The sequence below is a fragment of the Conger conger genome, chromosome 8 (assembly GCF_963514075.1).
Source record: "Conger conger chromosome 8, fConCon1.1, whole genome shotgun sequence".
NCBI lineage: Eukaryota > Metazoa > Chordata > Actinopteri > Anguilliformes > Congridae > Conger > Conger conger.
Window position 1 is genome coordinate 60,111,031 of NC_083767.1, and position 19,292 is coordinate 60,130,322.

Below are 19,292 nucleotides of genomic sequence, written 5' to 3' on the forward strand. Positions count from 1 at the left end.
TTAAAATTATATTAAATGGAAAGCTAAACTGAGGTATTTGTTGTAATTTATTCAATGGCTTTTGCAGAGAGTGCTAGATATTTTTTGAACTGATAATTTCCTTACACCTGATTGTATAAATTCTTCTCTTTATTTGCAACCAGTATCAACAGTATCAGTTGACAGTTCATGGTAACTCAGGGTTAGGGTTATGGTTATTTAATTCATGGCATGAAATTGTGAAGCGTTTGCATTCAAAAGTTGTTTTGCTTGTGACATACTCACAATGTAGAGTTCATTAGATCTGCACAGTGTAACAGACAGAGTGTAAAAACAGTGTAACAGACTGAGTGTAAAAATAGTGTTACAGACAGAGTGGATTCGCTGGACTGCCACACCTTTTTATGCATTCGACAATTGCATAAGAAGTGTTGCCTTATATCTTGCTAAAATTACTCAGCCAGAAATAAGCCAATTTAAAACAGAATTAAGAGGAATACAGTTGGTATGAATTATACTGTAAAATAAATAATGCTTAGGGAGCTGGCCTCACAACTCCAATTCAATTCCCGGGTCGGCCATTGCTGTTAAACTTTTGAACAAGGTACTTAACCTACAATAAATTGCTTCAGTAACCGCTGTACACATTGATTGTATAAAAGGTTAGCAATACTAATTACTCTGAATTACTATAGTCTGAGATATAGTCTGAATGAGATCAATGGACTATTTAAACTTCAAAAGCTTCCAGAACACAGCAGCGCACCTGTCGAATTAGATTTCAGAAACTTACTCAGAGCACATTTCTAGAGCTGGATATTTTTTTACGGAAGCAATTCAGGTGAAATACCTTCAGGTAAGCTCAGGGCTATAACAGCAGCAACCTACCAGAACCAATTCAACACCCTTGGAGCCGAAAGCTCACTTCTCTAACGATGATTGTCACATTGAGATTGACCCTTTTGCAAGTGGTCCCGGGAACCCACACGTCTTTAGACTAATATGGAGGTAAACCATGTTAGGAAACTATTATGCTACGGTGGCTCCTGAGCCAATATGGTGCTTTAGAATACACTACATGCATTCTATTCTTCTCTTTGCAGACACTGGACACTGCAAATTGTTGCAATAGGCTTAATTAATCTATTTACAGATTGACTGTTCAAAATGACACCAAATCTGTAAAAATAAGATTTTTAAATAAATACAATTTTCAAACGGGTCTAGAATTTCTCAAGTTTGCATTGATACCTGTCATCTCCAGCACCGCAAAAATCACTGAAATGCAGCCAGGTGTTAAAATGCTCTTATTTTTATTATTTTTTTTTTGACAAACCTGCTTTCTTGGTGGGGAAAGGGTGAGTCACAGTGAGCTAATGGCAAATGCTCATGAAAACATTGGGTTCTTTGAGCTGAGCGCTAACTGGCATACAGAATGCCATGTCCAAGGGCCTTTGTCCAAACTGAACTATACGAGGCCTCCGGGATCCATAAATGCCCCAGAACATCCACTCAGACGAAGACATCATCTTACTTTCTGTTGGTTTCCCCTCAATAAGATTACGTTTTTATTTTTTCGGATGTGGTGGGGGGTGTCTTGATGGGTGTAACTAAAGCAAAATAAAAATGATGTCTTTATACATTTTTTTTTGGGGGGGGGGATTTTAAGAGCTAAAAAAACAGTGGAGTGGCAGTGAGAGAGAGAGAGAGCGAGCGAGAGAGTGACGCTGAGAGAGAGTGAGAGAGAGAGAGGGAGAGACTGTGAGAGTGAGAGAGAGAGAGAGACACCCTGAGAGAGAGGGAGAGAGAGAGAGAGGGAGAGACTGTGAGAGAGAGATAGAGGGAGTGACCGTGACAGAGAAAAAGTGAGTGTGAGAGAGAGATAGAGGGGGGGGAGTGAGAAAGAGAGAGAGAGAGAGAGAGAGAGAGATGTGAGATGACCAGAATGGTCACATACAATGACAGGGGCCAAGTCTCAGCGGGTATAGTATGTATTGAACCCTGGCGGCCCAGTCTGAGGTGAAACACAGATATTTTACAGTCAGGCAGACTGCCAGCCCCAGCGGGAGAAAAGGATGCAGTGCCACACAATCTCAACCTCTCTCAAATCTCACAATTACATCACCATGTGTCCACTTGTGGTGATGCAATTACCTTATCTTATGGTAGAACCTAGGCACTTGTAAGTCGCTTTGGATTAAAAGCGTCTGCCAAATGACTAAAATGTAAAATGTAAAATGTACATTAACATTACATTAATGGCATTTGGCAGATGCTCTCATCCAGAGCGACATACAGTTGATGAGATTAAGCAGGAGGCAATGCAGGGTTAAGGGCCTTGCTCAAGGGCCCAACGGCTGCGTGGACCTTATTGTGGCTACACCGAGGATTACAACCACCGGCCTTGCGGGTCCCAGTCATGTACCTTAACCACTACGCTACAGGCCGCCCTTTGGCCGCAATGAACACACACACTCACACACGCACATACACACACACACACACACACACACACACACGCAGATATACACAGATACACTCGCACGCACACACAAACACACACACAGGCACACGCATACACACAGTCAATTGTCAGTAAGGGAGAGTTTGCACACACTACTCTATAAATACATATAATTTGGGCAGATACAGTGTGTATCGTCTGGAGTGTCAATGTCAGTTTGTGGCATGTTGGATTGTATGAATAGGCATTACCGTAAGTGCATGATTCCTCTGTTTTAGACAGGAAGCCAGTAGAGACAATGTGGGTTCACTAGAATTTGGAGGGGGGCAGATAAAGCCCTGCCACGCCCATTATAGCGCCAACACATTGTACTGCACGACTGTAATCTACGGAGCCCTGATGAGGAAACAAATTAAAAATCCCTTATCAAAAAACAAGCATTTTCCAGAGGGAGAGAACGCGACGTAATGCAGAGAATGATGTTGATCCAAAAGGCCGGGAACAGCCACATGACTGTTCTGATTTGCAGTCCAATGCAGAGTCCAATGCAGAGTCTGTTGATATTTTCCGTTGAAACAGGGAAGCTTTTTGAAGCTGAAACAGAATATTCTACAACATCGACCAAAATGCAATTTTCAATTTCCTGCCTGACAGCCCCCCCCCCCCCCCCCTCTCTCTCTCTCTCTCTCTTCCCCCCCCCCCCCTCTCTCTCGCTCTCTGTTGCAGCAACGCACTGCGTAACTTCCTCGCGTTACCGTGAGGAAATGTCAGAGAAACCACAGGCGTGTCACGTGACCGGGCCGCGCCGCGCCGCCCTGGTTCCTCCTCGTGTTCGCGGCGCGACGCGGAACCGCTCCGTCAGAGCCCCGCCCGCGTTCATCAGCCTGCGGTGGAAAGAGACGCCGGGCGGGGAGAAGAGAGAAGAGAGAAAAGTTGCGTTGCGGGGAGACCGGGGGGAGCGCGGAGATGTGACCCCTTTTGTCGCAGCCGAGCCGTCCCGTCCACCTGTCATCCACTGAGAAGCAGCGGAAGGAGCCAGATTGGGGGGAGGGTGGGACTGCGTCTCTCCGCAGCAGCAGGCCTGGGTGAGTTTGGAGGCGTCACATTCGCGTCGCGTGCATCACCTCCCTGCGGCCTCCTTAAATGCAGAAGTAAATGGCGCTAAAAAACAAAACAAAAAACGTCCTCGCTCTCAATTAAGAGTCAGCAGGCCAGCCACGTCATTTGTCAAATGTCACAAGTAGGATAAACCAAGAGGGGATTATGGTTATTCATGTTGACTGTGTTAATACTGGAATATAGACTTGTTCACTTTGAATGAAACATGGGCGTGAGCATTTCACAATGGCGCTGGTGGCTGCAGAAAAAGGCTCCTCTCTGATGAAAACGAAAGTGTACGATGTGACCCCTTCCTGTGTTTTTGCCACTTCATGAACCCCTGAGTTGTGGCTAAAAACTGTGTGTGCCAATAACAGCAACAGTAAAAAAATTTAAATAAATTGACTTCAATAAAAGATATTGCACTGCTTGGGCAGAATGATACGTGAGTGTAGTTCCTCTTCCACAATCTGTATATCAATATTAATAATCATAATCTCATTATATCCAAATTCATAACGAGGAAATGCAAGCTGAATAATACTGTCTGCTGTTTGATCTGCACTTCGTTGTATGTCGCTCTGGATAAGAGCGTCTGCTAAATGCCTTGTAATGTAATGTAATGTAATGCTCAATTTGTTCAGAGGATTTCAGTTGCTCTGGAGCAAGTTGGTATGTGTTTTGGAATAGGTACAATTTCAGAGACTTAAAATTAAAGGTCAAAAGATAAACGTTTCTATAGAAGCAAGCATCAGAACCTCTGAACTGTAAGAACCTTCAAATGTCTTAAAAAGTTTTCTTGATGTTGGTAGTTTGATGAGTGCAAAACTCTGACCTAGAAAGGTGGTCGTGTCATGACTCAGCTGTGCCTGTGATGCAGGCTGACAATTGTTTGGGAGGAATGAGGTGAAATGTGTTTTTTTCATTTTATTTCATGGATTAGAAGTGAGGAAGCATCTGTAGCTTTGTGTGGAAGATTCTACAACAGCAGCGATGTTCAGCAGGAAAAAGATTCGAGAGGGAGAGCGAGAAAAAGAGACAGAGCGAGAGAAGAAAACGAGTGTGCCAACACCAGCGCCATCTCCTGGTGAGACTCCATATTTGGGTGCATATTCTGGACATTTTCTTGTGAATAGTTATATATATACTGTTATCGTACAACTGATATCTATTCAACCTGCTATATATGGCATCGAAAGCAGAGTTAAAAAATGAACACAGAACATAAGGGTCCATAAGTACATGCACACATATTCATGTTTAAATACAATAGAGATATACAGTGCATCCGGAAAGTATTCACAGTGCTTCACTTTTTCCACATATTGTTATGTTACAGCCTTATTCCAAAGTTGATTAAATTCCTCCAAATTCTACACACAATAACCCATAATGACAATGTGAAAAAAGTTTTTTTGAGATTTTTGCTAATTTATTAAAAATAAAAAACTAAGAAATCACATGTACATAAGTATTCACAGCCTTTGCCATGAAGCTCAAAATTGAGCTCAGGTGCATCCTGTTTCCACTGATCAACCTTGAGATGTTTCTACAGCTTAATTGGAGTCCACCTGTGGTAAATTCAGTTGATTGGACATGATTTGGAAAGGCACACACCTGTCTATATAAGGTCCCACAGTTGACAGTGCATGTCGGAGCACAAACCAAGCATGAAGTCAAAGGAATTGTCTGTAGACCTCCGAGACAGGATTGTCTCGAGGCACAAATCTGGGGAAGGGTACAGAAAAATTCCTGCTGCTTTGAAGGTCCCAATGAGCACAGTGGCCTCCATCATCCGTAAATGGATGAAGTTCGAAACCACCAGGACTCTGCCTAGAGCTGGCCGCCCATCTAAACTGAGCAATCGGGGGAGAAGGGCCTTAGTCAGGGAGGTGACCAAGAACCCGATGATCACTCTGTCAGGGCTCCAGCGTTCTCTGTGGAGATGGTTGTCCTTCTAGAAGGTTCCCCTATCTCTGCAGCAATCCACCAATCAGGCCTGTATGGTAGAGTGGCCAGACAGAAGCCACTCCTTAGTAAAAGGCACATGGCAGCCCGCCTGGAGTTTGCCAAAAGGCACCTGAAGGACTCTCAGACCATGAGAAACAAAATTCTCTGGTCTGATGAGACAAAGATTGAACTCTTTGGCGTGAATGCCAGGCGTCATGTTTGGAGGAAACCAGGCACTGCTCATCACCTGGCCAATACCATCCCTACAGTGAAGCATGGTGGTGGCAGCATCATGCTGTGGGGATGTTTTTCAGCGGCAGGAACTGGGAGACTAGTCAGGATTGAGGGAAAGATGAATGCAGCAATGTACATCCTGGAAGAAAACCTGCTCCAGAGCGCTCTTGACCTCAGACTGGGGCGACGGTTCATCTTTCAGCAGAACAACGACCAAAAGCACACAGCCAAGATATCAAATGAGTGGCTTCAGGACAACTCTGTGAATGAGTGGCCCAGCCAGAGCCCAGACTTGAATCTGATTGAACATCTCTGGAGAGATCTGAAAATGGCTGTGCACCGACGCTCCCCATCCAACCTGATGGAGCTTGAGAGGTGCTGCAAAGAGGAATGGGCGAAACTGCCCAAAGATAGGCATGCCAAGCTTGTGGCATCATATTCAAAAAGACGTGAGGCTGTAATTGCTGCCAAAGGTGCATCAACAAAGTATTGAGCAAAGGCTGTGAATACTTATGTACATGTGATTTCTTAGTTTTTTATTTTGAATAAATTTGCAAAAATTTCTAAAAAACTTCTTTCATGTTGTCATTATGGGGTGTTGTGTGTAGAATTTTGAGGAAAAAAATGAATTTATTCCATTTTGGAACAAGGCTGTAACATAACAAAATGTGGGAAAAGTGAAGCGCTGTGAATACTTTCCGGATGCACTGTAATAGAAATATACGTTTCCTAAGTTTTTATTGTGTGCTGAGCATTTCAATACAAAGCAGAGCTTTGTAGTGCAAAAGCACAAACCTTAATATTCTCAGCCATACTTCATAATTGTGTGCTGCGCATTGCAATACAAAGCAGAGCTTTGCCATACTTCATAATTTTATTTATTTAATTTTCTTCCTTCAAAAGTTCGGCATGCTACTCCTCCCACAGCTTTGAGAAATCCCAGGCAAGATATATATCAAAACGACCGGAATAGATGGGAATCGATGGGAAAGACTTACGAAATGCGAAAAACCGACCGATTTTTGCCCATAGGAATGAATGAGAATTCGTTAAAAAAAATCTCACAAATTGATCAAACCCACCCCTCTTTGGAGCCACACCACTTCGTCATACTTTGTCGCAGAAACGTGATTAAAGGTTTAAACGGGTCACAAGACTTTGAACTGTGTTGATCTAAAGGCACTTTTTGATATCTTCTACGGTTTTTACAAAATCACAGTTTATGTTTTATGAAATTTTTTAGATTTTCAGATTTTATAATGGGTGTGTATTGCGTGGCTTTAGAGTGCGGTGACATCACCCACTCTAGCATTCAGCCCTTCTAAATTTTATCAAAAATATTCAAGACATTCTCATCTTACTCCCACAGCTTCTACTCTACAATAACAATTTATGCATCAAAATGTAGAGAAACTTGTCCTCTCTCATTCAATGTTACTTCCATTGAGATAGGACTCACGGTTTTTTAATAAATCGCCCAAAAGTGCAGAGAGTGCCGGATCCAGCTCTCATTGACTCATGTTATCTGAAGCGTCGACTGCTAGCTTTCGTTAGCTTCGTTGCGCTAGCTTGCGTTAGCTTCGGCGCTAGCTTGCGTTAGCTTCGTCGCGCTAGTTAACATTAGCTTCGGCGCTAGCTAGCTTAACTAACTAACTGACGGTCTGACTAACTGATTAACTAAGTGACTGTTACTAACTGACTAACTAACTAGCTAGCTGACTGGCTAACTAGTTAGCTGACTGGCTAACTAACTAGCTGACTGGCTAACTAACTAGCTAGTTAGCTGACTTGCTGACAGACTAACTAGCTAGCTGACTGACTAACTAACTAACTAACTAACTAACTAACTAGCTGACTGGCTAACTAGTTAGCTGACTGACTAACTAACTAACTAGCTAGCTAGCTGACTGGCTAACTAGTCAGCTGACTGGCTAACTAAGCTCAGCTGATTAGTGAACTGTCACTGTAATTTATATTTACCAAAACTAATGCAGTGTAATATTCTATAACATGTCTAACTAAGTCATTAATAAGAATAATTAACTAAATAACTAGCTAACTGACTGACTACATCCTGTCCACATTATATGAAAATACCAAGGTTTTTAACTGTTTTATTTCTATGTCCATGTCTTAATGGTTGTGCTAACTGTAACAGGAGGGTGGGTGTGGTTGAGCAACCCATATTTAGCCAGACAACGCCACCTTGGGAATTGTACCCTTATACTGCCCAGACCACCCTAGCAACCACCCAGAACACCCTAGCAACCGCCCAGAACACCCTAGCAACTGCCCAGAACATGTGTATAGATGAGGATGTCTATTTTTGTGAGGACCAAATTTTGTTTTAGATCTGTGTCTGTGTGTGTGTGTGTGTGTGTGGCCTATGAACTTATCATAAGGGCAAATACACACACACACACACACACAAGTGTATAGATGAGGTTCTCCATTTTTGTGAGGACCAAATTGTGGGTTACATCTGTGTTTGTGTGAGGGATGGGCAACAGCACACTTAAAATTTCCCTGGAATTTTTTCTAGTTTTATTTTAAAGTGTTCCATGTGGGTAAATGACTCAGACTGGCGCTGAAGCTCCATCACAGAATGGGAACCAGCTGTCCCCCTCTCTCCTGCAGGTGGCGTGAGACCAGCATCAGGGGCAGAGGAGGGGCAGACCCCTCTTCCTGGAGCCCCGTGTCCCTCAGAGCTCCGATTGGTGCTGCTGGGGAGGAAGGGGGCGGGGAAAAGCTCTGCGGGAAATGCCATCCTGGGCATCAGCGAGGGGGGCTTCACCGACGGCAGTCCGACGGAGGAATGCGTGGAGAGGTGGGCGCACGTGGCCGGCAGACGGGTGGTCATCGTGGACACCCCCGGGTGGGAGTGGTACTACCCTCTCAACGGCACGCCCGAGTGGGTGAAGTGGGAGACAGTGCGGAGTGTGACCCTGTGCCCGCCCGGACCCCACGCCCTGCTGCTGGTGGTCCGGGCCTACGCCTCGGTGGACGGAACCTACCGGAAGGAGATCCAGGAGCACATGGAGCTCCTGGGCGAGGCGGTCTGGAAGCACACGCTGGTGCTCTTCACGCAGGGCACCGATCCGGAGGTCGTGGCGGACAGGATCGGCGATGGCGGCGCGGACCTCCGGCTCCTGGTGGAGCGCTGTGGGAACCGGTGGCACGTGCTCCGTAGCACAGCCAGGGGGCGCCACGCCGCCCAGGACGCCCAGCTGCTGCGCAAGGTGGAGGAAATGGTGGCTGCCAACGGAGGCGCCCCCCTGGAGATGGAGCCGGTCCGTTTGCGCCTGGAGCAGCAGGGCGGCAGCCGGAGGCCTGGAGAGGAGAGGAGGAGCCAGAGACTACAAGAGGAGAGGAAGCTGAGAGAGTCCCTGCGAGAGATATTCACCGGTGAGTTCACTCAGTCTGAGTCTGGTAGTCACTGTGTTTGCTTTTTATTCAGCTTTTCAGAATGAAGTAGCCCATTTACTCGGCAAATCTGACTGCGTTTATACTTTTCCATGAGACCGTAAAGAGAAAACTCGTTGAATTTTTTACTTCCTGTTTACAAAAATAACTGGAAGATCTAATAAAATTAATCTCAATAAAGTCCCCTTCAGTCATCTTTTGTCAAGCCTGAATTGTAATGTTCCTGTATTTGTCCTGTGTGTATTTATGTTTATTCTTGTTATTTATTCATTTTTGAAATTGGTTAGTGTTTTCCATAACAGTTCTCATTTGTCATCCCCTGTTATGTCTGCATCTGAATTTTTACCAGTCTGTGTGTCCTACTATTCGGGCGGTGACGGTACTTTTCGGGTTTTGAACATTTCTTCTAAAACTTGTGATTCTTACTTCCTGCTTTTTCTTGGTAGGTAAATGTTGTAAAGCACAATTCTTACTAACTACTACTAATCTAGGTTTTGTACAGTACTAATCCGATTAATACACTTACTGTCTGTCTAACTAACTAACTAACAATCACTTTTATTGGGTAGTTTAGAAATATTCACGTAATTAACTCATTAATGCAATCTCTTTGTATTTCTGCACTGTTCTGTAACTCCGCCTCCCTATGCTATCCCTGATTACTCGTTTAGTTTCAGCAAAGTGTTCGCACCTGTCTCTAACTATCACTACGTCTTCTAACTCTGCAAATGTCTACTCCCTAATCCGGAGCTGTATGTTTTACAGGTTCTGTTTTGTGCATCCGGTCCGTGTTTTCGTCTCCCTCCCGTTATTATGTTATTACCCTATTATGTTTCCCCACCTGTTGTCTATTTGTTTAGTCCACCTTTTTCCCAGCCCCGCCTAGATTGTCACCTTCCCTCATGTATTTAAACCTCAGTCTCTGCATTGTTCTTTGTCAGAACGTTGATCAGTTTTAGTGCCGAATACCTCGTAAGCCTAACTCTTGAGATTCTTGATAGATACCCCTTTGCCTTTTGATTTCCAAGCCTGCCTTGCCCTTTTGTTCCGTTTGCCTTTCTGCTTTTCTGGTTTTCGACATTCTGCTTTGTTTTCTGGTTTTGATTCTTGCCTTCGTCCTTTTGTACTTTAGCCTTATTATTTTCTGGATTTTTGACCCCCTCGCCTGTTTTTTCGACTATTCTTTTGCCTTTCGTTTTTGTCTTTGTATTGGATCTCCTGGCTACGATTTCGGACGATTAAACAACGATTTTGGATAATCCTGTGGTCTGCGTTTGGGTTTTCAGAGCCGTACATAACATGAATAGATGTTGACCTTCCTCATTACAAGTGAAATGTAAAAATACAAATGTAGTGGCTCATCTTTGGGCACTCTCAGCAGCATCCATGTGTGTTCGGCCGTATGATTTGTATAATACTTTTGGGGAGCTGGAGGGACACATTTGCATGGGTCCAAATAGACTGAATTCACGCTGGTTATGTCTCTTTCTCACAGGCGATGGGAGCCATGTCACCTGGAGAGAGGAGGTACAGGCGCGCTGGCCCACAGGGCGTGGTCGTGGCCTCCCGGACCTACGGCTGGTGCTGCTGGGGGAGCGGGAGACAGGGAAAAGCTTGGCGGGAAACGCCATCTTGGGAGGGGCTCCGTTCCTGGCCGGCAGGGTTACGGAGGAGTGCACCAGCTCGCAGGGGGAGGTGGCGGGCAGACGGGTCACCGTGGTGGACACGCCCGGCTGGGAGAGCAAGAGGACCCCCGAGAGGGTCCGGCACGAGATTGGGAGGAGCGTGACACTGTGCCCGCCAGGGCCCCACGCCCTGCTGCTGGTGGTGGGCGTGGACTCGGACGTCACTGTGCAGGCCGCGGCGGAGCACATGGGGGTGCTGGGTGAGGAGGCCTGGAGGTACGCCCTCATCCTGTTTACGGGCGGAGACAAGCTGAGGCGTGGCGCCACCATCCAGCAGCACGTCCACAGTTCGGCCAAAGCCCACCAGCTCGTGGAGAGGTGCGAGGGCAGGTACCACGTCATCAGCGGCGCGGAGCCGGTGAACACGCAGGTCACAGAGCTGCTGGAGAAGGTGGAGGACCTCGTGGCGGGAAACGGCGGGCAGCCGTTCACGCCGCTGACGCAGGAAATAAGAGAGCTGATGGGACAGAAGGAGGAGAGACGGAAGAGTGAGACGGAAACGAAAGCAAAGAAAGAGAGAAGCAGGATGAGTTTTGAGAGGAAACCCAAGGAAAGGGAAAGAATGGAGGGGAAGCCGGAGGCGGGGAGGCAGGAACAGGAGGACAGAAGGCAGACAGAGATGAGGAAGCTCCTAGACAAAAGAGTAAAGGAAATGAAAGAGAAAAACGACAGAATCACAGCAATTCTTGACCAGGAGTACAGGCTTAGAGAGGGGGATATGAAGCTAAAGATGCAAGAGAAAGAGCGGGAGATCAAAGCCTTGATGGAGAAGAATGAAGAAAGAGAAATTAGAATACTGACCGCAGAGAGAGAGATGCACCTTGACCGGAGGATGTGGGAAAAGATGCACCAACAGAGCGCAAAAGAAAGGGAGGAGCTGGAGAAAAGTGCTGAGGAAGAAAAGAAGAAGAACAGTGAGCTGATGGAAAGAACAGCGGCGATGGAAAAAGAAGCAGACGAGTCGAGAAGGTTATGCCAGAGTCTTGTTAAAACAGAGGAAGAATTGAGAAAGATCATTCAAAATAAAACTACAGAAATGGAGGAGCTGAATCGACTGAATGAAGAGAAAAAGACAGAGCTCAACGACCTGGCGATGGAATTCCACAAACGTGGAGAGGAGATGGAGAACCTGGAGGAGAAGAAGAAAGAGAGAGACTTAATGTTGGATAAAATGAAAGAGTTTTATGAAGAGCAGAGGATGAAAAGAGAAGCTGAGATCAAAGCAAACATGCAGAAGTGTGACCTGGAAATAGGGGAATTAAAATGCAGGAATCTGGAAAAAAAGACAGAATTGTGTGACTTGCATCAAATGTATGAGGACAAAGAGAGGGAGGTGGAAGAACTACAGCACACAATTCAGGTGGCAGAGCAAACCACTGAAGTTCTGAAGCAGGATTTTGAGAAGAAACAGCGACAGAGAGAAGAGGTGTGGAGAGTGGAAACTGAGAAGATGAAAAAACAGATAGAGGAGATAAAAGAGATAGAGCAGAATAGAAATGGACAAGAGGAAGAGATTGGAGAGCAGAGGGAATACTATGAGAAATTAAAAAGCATTCACACAGAAAATGAGGGGAAACTAAGAGAGCAGGAAAAAGAGATCAGAAAGATGGAGTTAGCATTCAGGAAAAAAGATAGAGAGATGGAAAACGTAAAACAGCAATATGAAGAGGAACTGAGGAGGATACAGATGGAGATGAAACTAAAGGATGCAGAGAGAGAGAGGGAGGCAGAGAGAAGCACACAGGCTTTGGCAGAAAGAGAAGCACAACTTAAGCTGAAGGACAGAAGGATTCCAAAGCTGATGCATCAAGCACAAGAAAATGCAGGGGCAACAGAAAAGAGACTGAAGGATGAACAGAGGAAGAGAGTGGAGGAGCTGGAGAAGAAAATCAGGGAGAAGGAGAAGGAGATAGAAGAGATGAGAGAGAGGTATGAACACAGTGAAAGGCAAAGAGAAAAACTAGAGGTCATGATTAAGGAGCTAAGGACTGATACCGCAGAACTGATGGAGAAATTTCACATTGCTGTGGAAGAGAGGGATGAGATTAAACAGCAACATGGAGAGAAAGAACTACAGAGAGAGGAAGAGATGGAGGGAGTGGTCAGAGAAAAAGACAAGGAGATAAAAGACATGAAGATGGAACTGAATGAATTACAGAACAAAAATGATGAGAAAGAGAGAGAACTGAGATGCATCATCAAGGAAAAAGAGGAAGAAATAACAGCTTCTCTGCAAGAATATGAGGAAGAGCTAAAGCAGAGGGAAGAGGAATGGAGAGATAAACACGAGAAGATGCAGAAGGAGATGGAGGGTACAAAATATATGGATGAAGAGAAAAGGCAGATGAGAGAGGCAGAGGTAGAGTCAGTCCTGGAGGTGAAAGAAAAGGTGATTTCTGAATTAAAACAAAGGTATGATGAGCTGGAGAGAAACTTGGTTTGCCTCAGAGAGAGGTATGAGTCACTGAGCCTGGAGAGAGATGAGATAAAAGAAAAGTGTGAGGACTACAGGAAAGAAAATGAAGAGCACAGAAAGAGGGCTGAGACAAGAGAGATGGAGATCAGAGAAATGGAGCAGAGAAACAACATGCAGAAGAGCGGTGCTGAAGAAATAGATGAAATAAATGAGAAGAAAGACAAAGAGATGGAATATAAGAAAGAGCAATATGAAGAGGAACTGAGGAGGATACAGATGGAGATGAAACTAAAGGATGCAGAGAGAGAGAGGGAGGCAGAGAGAAACACACGGGCTTTGTCCGAAAGAGAAGCACAACTTGAGCTGAAGGACAGAAGGATTTCAGAGCTGATGCATCAAGCACAAGAAAATGCAGGGGCAACAGAAAAGAGACTGAAGGATGAACAGAGGAAGAGAGTGGAGCTGGCAGAAGAGAAAATCAGGGAGAAGGAGAAGGAGGTAGAAGAGATAAGAGAGAGGTATGAACACAGTGAAAGGCAAACAGCAAAACTAGAGGTCATAATTAAGCAGCTAAGGACTGATACCGCAGACCTGGTGGAGAGAATTCACATTATTGTGAAGGAGAGGGATGAGATTATACAGCAACGTGGAGAGAAAGAACTACAGAGAGAGGAAGAGATGGAGGGAGTGGTCCAAGAAAAAGACAAGGAGATAAAAGACATGAAGATGGAACTGAATGAATTACAGAAGAAACAATATGAGAAAGAGAGAGAAGTGGATGAACTGAGACACAACACTGAAGAAAGGGAGGAGAAAATATCAGCTTCTCTGCAGGAATATGAGGAAGAGCTAAAGCAGAGGGAAGAGGAATGGAGAGATAAATATGAGAAGATGCAGAAGGAGATGGAGGGTACAAAACAGATGGATGAGGAGAAAAGGCAGATGAGAGAGGCAGAGGTAGAGTCAGTCCTGGAGGTGAAAGAAAAGGTGATTTCTGAATTAAAACAAAAGTATGATGAGCTGGAGAGAAACTTGGTTTGCCTCAGAGAGAGTTATGAGGCACTGAGCATGGAGAGATATGGAGCGATTGAGGAGATAAAAGAAAAGTGTGAGGACTACAGGAAAGAAAATGAAGAACTGAGAACAAGGGCCGAGATGAATGAGACAAAGATTGCAGAACTGAGGATTCATTATGAGGAGATCAGGAGAAATATGCAGACAGAATATGAGAGGAAACAGAGTGAGCGAGAAACAGGGATTAGAGAGCTGGAAGGGGCGCTCAGAGAAAAAGACAAAGCAATGGAACAGATCAAGAGGGAACGGAAGAGAGAGGGGGATGAAATTAGAGGGACAATCGAGGAAAGAGATGAAGAGATACAAAAACTCAGCGAAGACACGTGGAAAGAAAAATATGAAAAAATGGAGAGAGAGACGAAGGACAAGAAACAGATTCATGAGGAGAAATTGAAGGCGATAGAGACAGAGATGGAGGTAAAAGAGAGATGCGTTAATGAACTGAAAAAGAAGCACGATTGCAGTGAGAAACGATTGGTTTCCATCACAGAGAAGTATGAAGACAGTCAGGAGCAAGTAGAGGAACTGAAGGGACTGATCTCTCAAAGAGAGACTGAGTTAGAGGAGATCAGAAAGAGCTGTAAGGAATACAAGAAGGAACTAGAAGAGCTGCAAGAGGCCATTTCTGAAAAAGAGAGGGAAGTTGACGGGAAAAATCTGAATTGTCCAGAGGAGTTAAAGAACAAAGAAGGGATAATACCATGGACAGAGGGTGAAGACGATAACGGGGCAGGGAGAGATAGACAACTTCTAGAGGAAGGAACAAGAGAGAGGCAAATGGAGAGTAAACTCATTCCCCAGCCAAAGGAAAAAGAATCCAGAGAGAAGGAACTACTTTCTAAAGGAGAAACAAGAAACAGAGAGCAAAAGCTGATGGTGACTGTTTCAGAGAGGGAGGCTGTGATTCAGGAATTTAAAAGGACTTTTGAAAAGAAAGAGCAGGAGATTAAGGAGCTGGTAAAAACCCATGAAATGGAATTAAACAGGAAAGAGTCTGAATTTTACCACAAGCTCAAAGGGACCGAGGATCAGCTCAAAGAGCTACAACTGAGGTACACAGAAAAAGAAAGGAAACTGTTAGACATGGAAAAAATGTACAAAAAGGCAAAAAAGGGACCAGTGGAATTCTGTACAGTGGATCCGGAAAACGGGGTGGACAACAGAGAGAGAGAAAAAGACAGGAAAGAAACACGCGTGGAAGGGGCAGCAGGGGTGCAAGAAGAGAAGCAGGGGATGAGGGAAGATGATCCTGATCCCATTGTGAGTGAAGGACGAGGTTATGCCCTGAAAGAGGCGAATGGAGGGCAGGAGGAAGAGCTCCACAAGCCCAAACAGAAGAAAGAGAGACACGGAGCGAGGGAATGGTCAGAAAGGAAGAATCTCAAACTTTGCAGCAACAGTGAGAGCCTCAATGACCTTTTGCCTGAGTTTATGGACAGACGCTTCCAGAACCGGGTGAAGGAGATGAGAGGGAGAGGGGAACTGAATGTGCCTAAACCATGTCAAAGACTGGACTCCCATAAACCAGCTGCAGGTTAGTCTCTCTCATACACTGCTCGTATGGTACTTTTTAGCTTCAGATGTGAATAACTATTGTTAATACGAGGTGTGGCTATAGTGAGATTGATTACACGTCTCAGCAGCCTCAAACTAATGAATTACGTTGTACAGTTGCACAACATTTGAACCCTATATAAGCCCAGCCTTGGTTCTTTTTGCTTCATCATTCTTGTTTTTACAGGTGGGTTTCTAACTCTTGTGAAGTGTACTCTGTAGCGCTATGAATCTGGTTGCGAAGCTCATCTGGGGAAAAATCCAACGGAGACCCTTCTCACGCTGAAAGAAAGGTCTGGGGAGCACCGTGCCCCTGTCTGAGGGGAACGGGCGGTGCAGAGGGGGGCGGGATGAAGCGTAGGATGATCCGAAAACCCGCACGACGCTCAGATCTGACGCCGACCTCCAGAGGGCCAAGGACCTGGCGCGGACGCTTCACACGCTGACAATCGGAGCGATCGCCGAGGAACCGGGATTAAGATTAAAGAGTCTGTGAGGACCACCTTGGGGGAAATCTGGCCATGGGGAAAGGCGTTCGCAAAGGAGGTGCCCAAGTTGCTTGACGAGGACCACGAGACTCGTCCCTCTCTGAACCGCTTGTGCCAATGGCACGGGCACAGGGCATAGTCTGCTCCCTGTGCACTCCGTTCAACAGTTAGAAACCCACCTGTGAAAACAAGAATAATACGTAAAAAAGAACCCAGACAGGGCTTGTATAATGTTTAGATATTGCGCAACTCTATAATGAAATTAATGAGTTTGAGGTTGCTGAGTTGTGTAAGCCTCTGGTTTATATTTTGCCCCATCTGTTACAGTTAAAGCCCCTCCATGAGGAGGAACAACAATAATGACAGCTGCTCATTATATCAAGTACACAACCTCACAGTTTGCCTTTTCTTGTTGTTTCAGTGATCGCTGAAGGGAGCCCTGCACAGCCTCCCAGTACAGTTTCCCCAACATTCCCGCTGTCTCCTCAGTCTCCCAGTCAAATCCGTACCGCATTCCCACCATTCCCAGAGTGTCCCGGTCCATCTGAGCTCAGGCTCGTCCTGCTGGGAGAGAGCTGGGCCTCCAACAGCTCGGCTGGAAACAGCATCTTGGGTGGACAGGAGGCCCAGACAGAGAGAGGCACAGTGAGGCGAGGGCAGGCAGCCGGGCGGCGGGTCGCTCTGGTGGAAGTGACAGGGCCCAAGTGGTACCTTGGGGACGGGGCCGCAGGTCACGCCCTGCAGAGGGCAGCTCTGTGCCCCCCAGGGCCCCACGCCTTCCTCCTGGTCGTCCCCGCGTATCTCTCTTTCACAGCCGGCTACGGCCGGGCGGTCAGGCTCAACATGGCCGCCTTCGGCACGCGAGTGTGGAGGCACACGCTGGTGCTCTTCACCTGGGCGGAGGCTTTGGGGGAGAGCGTCGAGCAGCACATTCTGAGGAGCCAGGGCCTCCGCAGGCTGGTGCACAGGTGCGGGAACAGGTACCACGCCCTACACAGCCGGAGGAATGCCCGTCACGTCTCCCAGCTGCTGGAGAAGGTGGAGGAGATGGTGGCGTCAAACCGGGGCAGGTTCTACAGCTGCGGGGAAGAGGAGGAAGAGGAGGAAGAGGGGGAAGAGGAGGAGGACGAGGAGGTAGAAGGACGAGCTGAGAGAGAGAAGTGCACAGAGGCAGGCTGGAGAGAAAGGAAGGAATAGAGTGGGAGAAAAGGGGGAGAAAAGAAAAACAAAGATGAGGAAGAAACAAACAAGTGCAGGAAGATTGTGGAGAACCAAACACAAGTGGGGAACCAGAGACCACACTGCTCTTTACAATGAACTGTTATTGACACGTGCAACGTGTTAAAAGTTAAAAGGATCTCAGCTGACTTTAACCTCTTTTTCCCAGACCTGTTTTCAGTACTATTTAATAAAGCTGTTCCACTGTGTGGCAACACATTGCATGGTTGGCTGAATTTGACGGGCACATGTGTACCATCAAGATCAAAGCATGAGAGCCTAAGAAATACTTGAAAAAGTATGTCTGGTAAACACAAAAAGCAAAAAGATCATACCTTTACATGCTCTAATATTAATTGCACCAAATCTAAATCTGCTAGGGACAACAATTATTGTATACAGTTCATCCACAATGTGTTGTCCACCACTCGAAAAAAGTTTGTGTGGCTACATTACATTACATTATTGGCATTTGGCAGATGCTCTTATCCAGAGTGATGCACAGTTCATTAGACTAAGCAGGAGACAATCGTCCCCTGGAGCAATGCAGGGCTAAGGGCCCAACAGCAATGCAGATCTTATTGTGGCTACACCAGGATTTGAACCACTGACCTTGCCTGTCCCAGTCATTTACCTTAAACACTACGCTACAGGCCCCCTGCTATCTGAAAGCAGTGACATCCTGCAAGTGTTTTTCCAAGATGAGGCACAAGTGTCCTTTTACTTATCCAAAATCTATCCAAATGGCATATTTTGGATAATGTTGTGAACAAGTTCTCTCCACCTTCTTCTTGACTCAAAATGACTTATTTTGCACAGATAACAGAAGGAAATCAATTCTAATATGTTTAGTCTGTCTGTCTCAGGTGCAGCACAACCTTCTGTAGGATGTTCAATTTGTTTGCCACAACATGTTAATCATGACTAAAACAATCTCATCTTGAATCCAACTGCTGAAAACTTTATTATTGCATGGAGATAACATAAAAAATGTTTTGCTGTTCTTTTATTTGCATAAAAGAGACATTGAAAGTAGTTTTCTCCCGTTTCTATGCATGATCAGCCCTATACCTGCACATCTGTGTTCATCTTTGCAGTTCCATGCAGCATCGATAAGTCAGTACTCGATGATGATGATAGGCTAATTAATAATATACCTCATAATAATAACAACAACAATAATAATAATAATAATAATAATAACAATAATAGCGGCTAATTCCAACCAATATACTGATTATTGTCTGCTGAGCAGAGCTTTGTAGTGCAAAAGCACACACCTTAATATTCCCAGCCATACTTCATAATTTTATTTATTTAATTTTCTTCCTTCAAAAGTTCGGCATGCTACTCCTCCCACAGCTTTGAGAAATCCCAGGCAAGATATATATCAAAACGACCGGAATAGATGGGAATCGATGGGAAAGACTTTTCTCAATTCTGCGACATCTCGTTTTCTTACGAAATGCGAAAAACCGACCGATTTTTGCCCATAGGAATGAATGAGAATTCGTAAAAAAAATTGATCAAACCCACCCCTCTTTGGAGCCACACCACTTCGTCATACTTTGTCGCAGAAACGTGATTAAAGGTTTAAACGGGTCACAAGACTTTGAACTGTGTTGTTCTAAAGACACTTTTTGATGTCTTCTAATTTTTACAAAATCACAGTTTATGTTTTATGAAATTTTTGAGATTTTCAGATTTTA

General features: G+C 45.2%; 1 protein-coding gene across 2 annotated transcripts; it reads left to right on the forward strand.

Moving 5' to 3' along the window:
* The first annotated feature begins 3,312 nt into the window (after positions 1 to 3,312).
* Positions 3,313 to 17,802, forward strand: si:dkey-185m8.2 (trichohyalin). 2 transcript variants are annotated; one of them, XM_061251095.1, is made up of 5 exons: positions 3,313 to 3,528; positions 4,485 to 4,628; positions 8,363 to 9,130; positions 10,644 to 15,857; positions 16,787 to 17,802. In XM_061251095.1, the coding sequence occupies exons 2-5, from the start codon at positions 4,535 to 4,537 to the stop codon at positions 17,560 to 17,562; spliced, it is 6,852 nt and encodes a 2,283-aa protein (XP_061107079.1). In that variant the 5' UTR covers positions 3,313 to 3,528; positions 4,485 to 4,534; the 3' UTR covers positions 17,563 to 17,802. The 2 variants fall into 2 exon arrangements, with proteins under 2 accessions (XP_061107079.1, XP_061107080.1); XM_061251096.1 differs by lacking the exon at positions 16,787 to 17,802 and adding an exon at positions 16,065 to 16,382.
* The last annotated feature ends 1,490 nt before the right edge of the window (positions 17,803 to 19,292 follow it).

Excerpts from the sequence above, each read along its gene's own strand:
- si:dkey-185m8.2 (XM_061251095.1), top strand. The coding sequence starts at position 4,535 with ATGTTCAGCAGGAAAAAGATTCGAGAGGGAGAGCGAGAAAAAGAGACA. Across the intron at positions 4,629-8,362 it reads AACACCAGCGCCATCTCCTG|GTGGCGTGAGACCAGCATCA; the intron begins GTGAGACTCCAT and ends TCTCTCCTGCAG. Across the intron at positions 15,858-16,786 it reads CTCCCATAAACCAGCTGCAG|TGATCGCTGAAGGGAGCCCT; the intron begins GTTAGTCTCTCT and ends TTGTTGTTTCAG.